Here is an 11,057-nt window from a genome sequence, read left to right as displayed (position 1 = left end):
AGATTCTCTCCATTCTGCCCACTTCACTAGGAATACCCCTACATCGTCATACATGGGTTATATCTTGGAACTCAGAGCTAACTGAGTTTTAAATGTCATATTCGTTCTTTGCATGCTGAAATCAATTAGAATTAACTATTTTCTCATCGGAAACATTTTCATTGTTCTACAGTGTTACTTGTCAACCTAATGTCCCTGTCAACCTATTGACCTTCTGGTGTCAACCTATTTACTGTCTACCTTTTCATTATAGTCCTATCAATCCACACCCAGCCTGAAATAAATTTCATAATTTATAGTGTTTTGCACCCCATCTAAAAAGTCCCAGCTTATTGCAATTGGAAAAGAAGTATGAAAAGCAAGAACAGAACCCGTCACGACTACTGTATACAGCTACACTTTCAGAAATAGTTATGCGTATAATATGTATAGCACACTCCTTGTTTAATAATATTCAAGTATACATGTATTATAAAGTCACTGTTATATAGTATTTTAGTGTATTAATAAATATCATATTAGAATAATAGCAGCTACAACACAACCAGCTCACATAACAATGCAGCTCACTATGTACACACTACACTACTACAGCATACATACTACTACTAGAGGTCACAGTCACACTACAGTAGCACTTCCTGGCGGAAGCTCTTAGCCCACACAAGAGGATTCCATCATCACCAGTGCGCGATGCCCGGTGCCGGCGCTGTGTGATGACGCGGGCTCTTTGTTGATTGACGGCTGGATGGAGGCTCGGTGCAGCTAACCATGTCTACGCCGGGGATGGAGGGGATCGGGGAGCTGCACACTGCTGGTGGGGACCCGTTATCCCTTCCCTGGGACCACTTCTCCTCCTGGCTGCACTGTATCTGTGTGGTGGGCTTCGACCTGGAATTGGGCCAGACAGTAGAGGTGAGAGTGGAATCTGCAAGTTATTGTAGTACTTCTATATCTTTATGTATCTCCCTGTGTATGTGTGTGTGTGTGTGTGTGTGTATGTATGTGTATGTGTATATATATATATATATATATATATATATATATACACACACACACACACACACTTGTATGTATGTATGTGTAAATGCTCAATAGTGATCATGGAGAAAAAAAAGAACACATCGCTGGCGTGAAACGTTGGTCTGGTGATATGTTTCCAATATATACAAATGTCACTCATTGAGTGCCGCATGTGTTATTATATAACAGCTATATATATATAATATAATGTGTCACTGTCGCCTTCCTCCCCCAATGCTCTTGTTTTATTTTGGACTATGTATGAGTGGGTATTATGTGAATGTAAGATGTGATGCATGTTTTCCCCTGTGTTAGTCGTTTGCATATCTCTGTACCTGTTCGTCTGTGCACTTCGGCAATGAATGGGTCTAAGCACAGTTTGTTTAATGGAAAAAGCACTATGTGGAGCTACACGGTACATTAGATTCACGTGACTTTAAGTTTCCAGAGAAAAGTTTGGCAACACAAATGTGAAAGAAATTCAGAGTTCCTGACATTCTGAATATGTCATGTGTGGTGGTTCTCTCTTAGAACTGGGAATCTTTGTGTAGTTTTATTACAGGGAAACACAGGCCATGTGTTGTGCATGTTGTTTCGTGTGTGCTGGTGAATATATCCATTTGATATGGCTTAGTAATTATCATCACATGTTCTCACAAACAGCTATCTACAAAGCAGCGGGCTGTACTGGAGGAGAACAGTAGTTTCAAAGACTTCATAGTTTGTGATGCTTATTAACAGTTGTGCAATACATTGCTCTTTATTACTGACAGAATGTATCCTTCATTTAGACTAGTCCTCTGTTATACACTGTACCTGGGACAGCTTGTTTGTAAACTGCTGAAGTTGTGATGAAGGTGCAACCCCTATAAGGCAGGATAATCCGCAAGCGTTTACACCACAGGATAAAACCTCAAGTTTTTGCATGGCTCTTAATGGGTATACAGCATATATCTTAACTGGCTGATGAAAGGGCTAATTGTCTCAAAGATGTATTTCAATACTCCAATGATTTTATTTTATCTACTTAAATATTATAATAGCTTATTGCCACAACAAACACCATATGTATGGGACATCACTGTACACCAGTAGTTCTTTGTGTAAATATTCTTTTCCCATTGACACGGCTGCATTCCTAGCTATAACCCTACAGAAAGCGATGGAAATCAGTTCTGCTTAGAATAATGTATGTGCTTCTAGTCATATCGAAATAAGAGCATTTAGAGTATGACATGGGCTAGTGTGGATATGGAATTTCCTGTTGCAGACTGTTTTGTATATGTTGAGGCTTGTCAGTGCAGGATAGGGTTTCCACTAGACAATAAAGTTGAACGATAATGATAAAATCGTTTGATAATCGTTCGAACATCGTTTGCAAATCGTGCAGTAATTGTTTCTAACGCTGTACAATGCGCGCTCCCGCTGGTCGTTTGATTGTCTCCTCCATCGACTGAACATGCAGGTCAATTTCACTTGATTGCTTACAAATCGTTTACACATCGTTTACACATCGTTCACGCTAAACGATCAAATGATGAACCACTATCTGCCCACTATAGCTGAAAGCTCTCAATCACAGATTAAAACAACATAGTTTATTGTTAGATCTTTTGCAAATTGTTCAGAGCGGAAGATCATATTTCAAGGGAAACTTCAAGGGAAAATCGTTAAGGGGTTGGACAGGGATAAAATCGTCTAGTGGATGCCCCCATTAGAGAGAGTGCATGCATGGAGCTTATTTGTCTATTGTCAGCAGCTCTAAAGTGGACCTGTCACCTATAAACAATGGGTTACCAAATTGTGTATTGTAATGCGATCACTTGGGATACTTTTTCCTTTGTTCTATTTATTAACAACAGGTATTATTATTATCCTATATTTTAATGGACTACAAGAGTTCAGCTGCGCCTAACAAATATGTACTAGGAAGTGCGTTATAATAATTTTTTTTCCCCTCTTAAATCTGTATTAATACTTCATTTTCCTAGCCTGCTGATTCATTTAGGAGATGCTTCATGCAGCCATTTTACTGGGGGTCCCTTGTTTTCTCAAAGTGGAGGTGGGACTGAGTGATGGAACAACTCAGAAGCTACTGTTTATGTTGGTCTTACATCTCTCACACATCTGCCACCAGTTTAAAGTGACAAAAGAAATAAGTTTGACAGATATATGTTAGAAAATGGTGGAGTTTCGGGAAAAAAGCGTTATATAGCGGTCCCCGGCGGCTACTGCTGGGGAATTACAAGGTTAGTAAACTTTAAGTGGTAGTGCAGCTTTAATATATTGGAAATAAAACTTTCCCATCTAACTGTCACCTTTAGTTAGATCAGTGGTGGACAAACTATTGCTGATTCCTTAGGAGCCAGCAGGAATGTTTAAGGTGCTAGAGGAGATATGCATTCACTGCATCATTAGAACTGACTCTCAACCTGAAGTCATTGTGTAGGCAAATTGGCTGCCAGGTCCCCAGATTTGTGCCGCCCCATCTTAAATACTCACTAGCAGATTATATATAATAATACTTTAAACTGTTGTCTTCTTTCTTTAATGTTGTGCTAAAGCATATTGACAGATATAAAGGGGTATTCAATATGAAAGGTTAACTTCCCTGGTGAAGTTAACGTTTCATATCGGAGTTTTTTTCTGCGTAAAGGTATGGTGCGCGCTCCCGCTTATCCCCGTATTCAATATCAAATTAACAAAAACAGGAAACTCCGAAGTTGGATTTGCGTAAAGTTACGAATTTTTCCTTAAAATAATTGTAAGACCCCCCTAAAGTTGTAAAAACATGGGGGAACACTATGGATACCCCCGTTTTAGCCTTTAATTGAAAGTCGGGGATTTAAATAGCCGCAGCAGGTGGTTTTTTCCCGACATTGAAGAAGTGATGCAGAAGAGCACTTAGGTTATTTTTTTCGTTTTTTTAAGTGGTCCCATCAAATTTGGGGTACATGAAAATGGGTACTAGCATATTTTTATGTCCCTTAAGTAATTTTTTAAAAATTCTGCATTTGTGCACCTGCCGCTATAATTCTATTCTAGAAAACACCTGCCGCATACTTGCAGAATAGCCCTGAACCTATTTCCCTATTGTTTAACAATTTTTTCCCATTTTTTTTTTCTTTTGCACCCCAATTTTTAAATTAATTTTTTGGGGTGTCCCTATTTTTTTTTAAAAAAAACTTTTTTTGACACAGTTCTTTTTTAAATGTCAATCTCAGGGGTGCAGGCTATTTTTTTTAAGCCTGCACCCCTAAACCCCAATTCTGCACTTTTTTTCAACACCTATTCAATGGTGAAAAGTTATCACCGTTTTTTATCAAAGACTTTTTGAACCTGCGATAAGTCTTTGAAATTGAATAGGGTGTAAAAGTAAAACAAGTGATATTAACGCAAAAACGATGTTATCGCACCCATATTGAATACCCCTAATAGTCATTTGACAAATAACCCCTCATATACATCTTACTGGTGTACATCTAACCCTCATATACATTTTACATCTATCCTGTTACAATCTGAAACCCCATCCCTTTCCTTCTGGCCTCGGTAGTCTACATTTCTGTTATTTGTTGGCAAAACATTTAAAATAGTGTTTGCCGAGAGCATAATTATAATCTATGCATTTTATATTTTTGTTTTTAAAGTCTTTCTGTGTATAGGGATCTGTGTTAATGAAAACATATTGGAATAAGCTGCAATGTCCACTGATAATCTAATTATCAAAATGATTGTAATTTGTTGAGTTACAGCTTGTTACAATCTGCCATGTGGTGGTACATTTAGATCACATCCATAATAGCACAAAACCACAATCACTCTTCTGTTACACTTTGTTCTGCCTGTTGCTGTGTCTGACGTATATTAATATCTGTAAGTTAATGATAAAACTCAGACCTGCAGTGAGTAAAGTCTAGAGGTTGCAAGATTTGTGGTAGCGTTAATTAACTTTTGTAAATATGACGCATATATTCCATGCTTTTTTTATGCTCCCTTTATCCTACTCCCTTCCCTCCATCCCCACCTATATTCAGTCCATCACATCAGTCCTCTATCTAACCCCCACACCTCAAGCTTCTGGTTTTAGCCCCCACTCCTCCCCAATATATAGACCTGATGGGCAACCTGATACCTACAGGGCCCTTATATACAGTCCTCTAGTCTTCTAAAGGGCCAAACATTACCCATATTAATCTCAGTTGTAAGGTAAAACAATGCATTTAGTCAAATAAACACTCCTATCTGTAGTAACATAGCAGAAAGTGTTACAAGCTTTAAAAGATGTATCTGAACTTAAAACAGGAAGGATCTCGGGGTCACAATGCCACCCACTAAGCCATCCTTGGGTACACATGGCCCAAACCATACCGTCACCATATACACTCAGTGTAAAAAATAAACAATACCTGAATCGGCCATGTGCAGGCAGCCATTTCTGTCATTTCATTACTCTAGGTTTCTGTATTCGATGATGGAATGGAGCATAGAGATCAGTGATGTTTCTGGAGATATTGCGTTATCATGTATGGGGAGGGGAGATGGATAAAGAAATAAATTTTATTATCAGATCTAGAATATGATTAAAAATGTGGAAACTTCCCTTTTAATCATTGTAATTTGTAATCTAGCATCGGATGGGAAGGAAGATTTATAATTATCAATAAACCTTAGTTGGCGACAACTGTACTGTGAGGTTAAATGGATACATGATTTATAAAGAAACTAATTACAAAATGTCACTGAGACTATACACACATTTATTAATAAGTGCACAAAGAAATAATGTGCATTGGTGAATGTAAGGAGAAACCTTCCTATGACTGGAGGTGTGTCTAGGAGCTGTGATGTCACTGATGGGGTGTGGCTACTTCACTGAGGGGGTGTGGCTACTTCACACATCATTTACTATTAAAACAATGGTCCAAATTTTAGGCCAAAGTTTGAACCAATGTATACATCAAATTTGTCAGTCGACCTTTGGTGGTATAGTTGTGATGTTGAAGATAAATTACAAATTGTCCATTATTTATTTTATATACCTCTAAATGAAAGCGCTACAATTTCACAGATTTCTCACAATTGTGTTCTTCATCTTTTTATACAATTTAAATGCATGAAAGCAGCCTGACAAATATGTGTAAAAACATGTTACTGTTACTAGATTGAGTGTCTGCCCCCTAAATTGGAACACAGATCTCATATATTCCCCATTATGTACATGCAGAATAGGATATCTCTCTTTGTTACTGTTTGCAGGACACGTAGCAGAAAGGACAGCTTAGTAAATATTAGCATTCAGGCCATAGGTAGAGGACGTGGCTCCATGCTCAGTCACTACTTTATTGCTGTGACAACAAGGGTACATACTCATCAGTGTACAGAGAAATGCAATGTTCTATTGTTTAAATCTGATCTGTAAAACAATTGGTCTAAAATAATGTATTATGCGGTGAGTAGTAGAAATGTGCTGTACCCAAATGCAATCAGCCCTCAACTGGCATAAACTTGGCTCATGTTTAAGGTGCCTACAGATAAGGAGAAACATGCCCCCGCAGTGTTCTGATGCCCACAGCCTGGGGTTAGATTGCAAACTCTTGGTGGTACAAGACACACAGGCAACAGGCATCTCTAGGATTTAATTTCAGGCTCCAATGGGTTATATTTACTGACTAGCAGTTTCACAGAGCCGCTTTTCATTGTCAGCTTTGACCAATACATTTTAAAACGGCGATAGAAAAAACATTAAGCTAGCCTGATTTAGCATTTACATCTTATTGCTGTTATATTTCTACTTCAGGGTCCATAGGGTATCCACAGGATACCTTGGGGTATAGGTGACGACGTCAGGCATCGGGCACCATAGAGTTAAGTTTTCAGCCTCCCAGGATGCACTAGGGTCCCCCTCCTATACCCCGCCCCCGAGCCAAGGCATCTGTTTCGTTGGTGCCCGGTTCAGAGTCTGATGCACCTGTTTAGAGGGGGGCTAAGGATAGCCCCTGAAGTTTTCTACAAGGCAGCTGTGGCTGCACATCTGGAGGTACAGCATGGACAGTCATTCTTGGCGTCCATGCTGTCTTCCCTACACCCCCGCCAGTACCAGAACGCCGGTACTGATCCGGGGATGCTGGTAGGCATCTGGGGTCACAGCTAGCGGTGACTCCAGATGTTTGGGATCATGGCCGGATTTAAGGGGGACAGCAGGTAAGCAGCGGGGTCCCGCGGTGGGTCCCCGCTGGAACATGGTCCGGAGTCCCCAGGCAGGGGGCTCCCTGGGGACTGGCTGCAGCGTGGAGCCAGGTTACGGACCTGTGCTTCCACTACCCCCCTGGTACAGCATACCGCAGCTGAGCGTTAGCAATGCGGCGTCCCAGGGGTTAATTGCATGCCAGGGGAGCGCGCCTTCCCTGTACACAGCCTGCGCCTCCCCCGCTGCACACAGCCCTCTCTGCACCTGTCGATTGGCCCTGTGGCAGCGCTCCTCCCCCAGGCCGGCCTCCTCTCTGCTCCTCGGTGGCCATCTTTATGGAAGCATGGTGAACGCTGCTGGAAGCTGCTTATCGGTGGCATCGTGGTTTGGGTCCCCCGGCATACCTCTCCTCCGTTGGAATAGGTCTGTGTATGCAGCGCTGTGTCCTACCAGGCCCTGTGTCTGCGAAGTTGAGGATCAGCGCTGATGGTGCAGGGATTGATTTCTTTGCATTGTGACTGCTGCTAGCGTCTGCTGCCTGTACTTTCACTTTCAACTGTGAGCCTTTTCACTGTCCCTGCTCTTCTTCTGCTAAAGCCCTTGCGGTGCGGTGATTGCAGGGCGGTTCTCTCACTATACTAACGCGTATCAGTGAGAGTGGTCACATACTTGCCATCATGTCTGAAAGTGATTTTCCTCTCCAGCTTCTGTGTACTACGTGTAAGGTACCTATAGCAGAGGGGGAGGGTAGTGCGGAGGGGCTATTTCGGCAGTGTTTTTTATTGATGCGGCAAATTACTGTCACGGCTCCGGTACAGGAAGCTCCCTGGACTTGTTTCGCTAAAGCGCTTACAACCCTAGTGGGCCAGTTAGCTCCGCAACCTGCGTTCCCTCAGATGGGATTGTCCCAGCAGTCAGTGGTGTCGTCACCCATGCAGGGGTTCCCGAGACTACTGATGGTACCCCACAGTCTCCCTATTTCCCCTCCTCAGGTCTCTCAGGAGCCTGCGTGGGTTAATTCTCTGACAAGTTCTGTGCAGCATTTGTCAGACGTGTTACAAGCGGCCGGTGGCGTCTCTGTCCACTCCTTATGAGGATGACGAGGGGACGACCGATGATGGGGAGATTCTGGATCTGTCGGACCAAGAACCTCTCCGTACTAAAGAGTCGGACGCTAAGTCTAAGGTTTATACACCTGGCCTTATTCGTGCAGTCCACACAGCTTTAGTTATTGAGGATGATGAACCTCCGGTATCAAAATCCAAATATGCCTTTTTCAAAGATGTTAAGGGTGACGCCACAGTGTTTCCTCTTTCGGGTCAATTGGTGGACCACTTAGAGGAAGCGTGGAAACATCCTGGCAGACGGTATCAACTTCAAAAACATTTAGCAGTGGCTTATCCATTTGCGGACAATTATTTTGCTAAGTGGGAATCCCCACCACAGGTGGATTCTCATGTGACACGCCTGGTCCGAAGTGCCACGTTGCCCATGCCCTCCATGTCCTCCTTAAAGGATGCCACGGACCGTAAGGTGGAAATCTGCCTGAAGTCCATTTATTCCCTCGCCGGGGGGGGGGGCAGCCGGGCCGGCTATGGCTATTTGTTGGGTAGCCAGAGCTATGGAGCGCTGGGCTGATAGTTTGGAGGCGTCTTTCGATTTCGACTGTTCGGCTGAACAGACCGAGTTGATAGGCAATCTCCGGGATTCGGCCACTTACATTAACGAAGCGGCTTTAGATATCAGTACCCTGACTTCTCGGGTTTCTTCAGCATCTGTGGCGGCTCATCGCACCTTATGGTTGCGATCTTGGAAGGCGGACGCTGATTCCAAAAAGGTTTTGGAAGCTTTACCTTTTAATGGAGAAGTCCTATTTGGTCCGGAACTGGACAAAATTGTAGCCAAACTGGCGGCAGCCAAATCGGCATGTCTCCCGTCTGCTGCAGTTCCTTCCAGTTCAGGTACGTCGTCCTTTCGGCCTTACAGGGTCCAGGGTAGGCCTAAAGCACAGTCCTTTCCCCGACAGGCTGGCCTCAAGAAATCGGCCAAGCCCCGGAAGCAGGCCTGGAGTGCCAGACATCCAGCCCCTAAGTCCGATGACAAACCTGCGGCCTTACGGTCCGGGCCTCCCTTTGGGGGATCCCAGAGTGGGAGGCCGCCTGGTACGGTTCGCCCAGTGTTGGTCGGTAACCACGACAGACAGTTGGGTTACGAGGTGGTTTCTCACGGGTATGCCCTCTCCTTTCGGCACAGGCCCTCATCCCGATTCTTCACCATGGGTCTTCCATCAGACCGGAACAAAGCCACGGAACTGCGGAAGGTTTTGAAAACTATGCTCCAGGCTGGAGTTATAGTGCCTGTTCCTTTCTCCTAGAGGTGTCTGGGTTTCTATTGCAATCTGTTTTTGGTGCAGAAACCCAATGGGTCGTACCGTCCGATCCTCAACCTAAAAGCACTCAACAAGTCCTTGCGGGTGCCGAGGTTTCGGATGGAGACCCTACGGTCCATCATTCTGGCGCTGGAACCTGGGGATTACATTGTGTAGTTGGACATACAGGACGCTTACCTGCATGTCCCTATTCTTACGCGCCATCAACAGTTCCTCAGGTTTGCAATCCGCAACGATCACTTCCAGACAGCACCACGTGTGTTCACTAAGGTTATGGCGGTCATGGCGGCTTCCTTGCGGCTGCAGGGAGTCCGCATGTTGTCGTACCTAGACGACCTTCTGTTGGGGGCAGGATCTCCGGAGCTCCTTCTACACCATTTGGATCTGACGATTGCAGTACTGCAACGGCACGGCTGGTTGATAAACTGGCAAAAGTCCACCCTGATCCTATCTCAGAGGATTCTGCACCTCGGAGCCTTGTTGGACTCCAGTCAGTAGAGGATGTTTGTGACGGGGGAAAAGATCTCTGCCTTGCAGTTGAGGGTGTGCAGTTGTCTGCAGAGTCGCCTTGTGTCTCTTCAGTCGGCGATGAGGTTACTGGGCTCCATGGTGTCCGTATTCGACATGGTGGAATATGCCCAATTTCACTCCAGACCTCTGCAGCAATTGATCCTGTCCAAATGGAATGGACTGCCTCAGAGTCTCAAGTCCCAGACGATAGTGCTCACCCCGGAGGTTCGCTTGTCCCTTGCCTGGTGGTTGCAGACGACCCATCTCAACAAGGGTCGTCCGTTTTGGGTGGCGAACTGGGTCCTATTGACGATGGACGCCAGTCTTCGGGGCTGGGGAGCGGTCTCGGGTCCACACTTGTTCCAGGGCAGATGGACTCAGGTGGAAAAGGAGCTTCCGATAAACATCTTGGAACTCCGCGCCATTTTCAATGCTCTCCAGCACGCCCATCGGGTTCTCCACGGTCATCCCGTGCAGGTCCAGTCGGACAACGCCACCACCGTGGCCTACATAAATCGTCAAGGAGGAACCCGAAGACAGGCTGCACTTGGTGTCCCGCATCCTGATCTGGGCGGAGCGCAATCTCCCGGCCATATCAGCAGTGTTCATCCCGGGAGTCCTCAACTGGGAGGCCGACTTTCTCAGTCGCCAGGACGTTCATCTGGGGGAATGGTCTCTGCACCAGGACGTCTTTCAACTTCTGGTGGACAGGTGGGGTCTTCCATAGATCAACATCATAGCGTCACGGCACAACAACAAGTTGCCGGTGTACGGGTCTCGCACAAGAGACGAAAAGGCATCTCTGGTGGATGCTCTGTCCGTCCAGTGGACGTTCCGGTTTGCCTATCTCTTTCCTCCGGTTTCCCTTCTTCCACGGGTAATCCGGAAATTCAAACAGGAAGGAGGGACGCTCCTGTTGATGGCTCCCGCGTGGCCCAGACGGCA

At 44.7% G+C, this 11,057-nt stretch overlaps 1 protein-coding gene across 1 annotated transcript in view; it reads left to right on the top strand.

Moving 5' to 3' along the window:
* The first annotated feature begins 651 nt into the window (after positions 1-651).
* The window catches only part of DENND6A (DENN domain containing 6A), a 69,205-nt gene continuing 58,799 nt past the window's right edge, over positions 652-11,057 (top strand). The window contains exon 1 of the mRNA XM_088472686.1: positions 652-915. Coding sequence (XP_088328812.1) covers positions 772-915 — 144 coding nt within the window. The 5' untranslated portion in view covers positions 652-771. The remainder of the gene's footprint in view (positions 916-11,057) is intronic.

This window comes from Taudactylus pleione, unplaced genomic scaffold (assembly GCF_031769625.1).
Source record: "Taudactylus pleione unplaced genomic scaffold, aTauple2 ptg000128l, whole genome shotgun sequence".
Taxonomy (NCBI): Eukaryota; Metazoa; Chordata; class Amphibia; order Anura; family Myobatrachidae; genus Taudactylus; species Taudactylus pleione.
The sequence above is the reverse complement of the archived record's forward strand: the minus strand, read 5'-3'. Positions and strand labels throughout refer to the sequence as shown.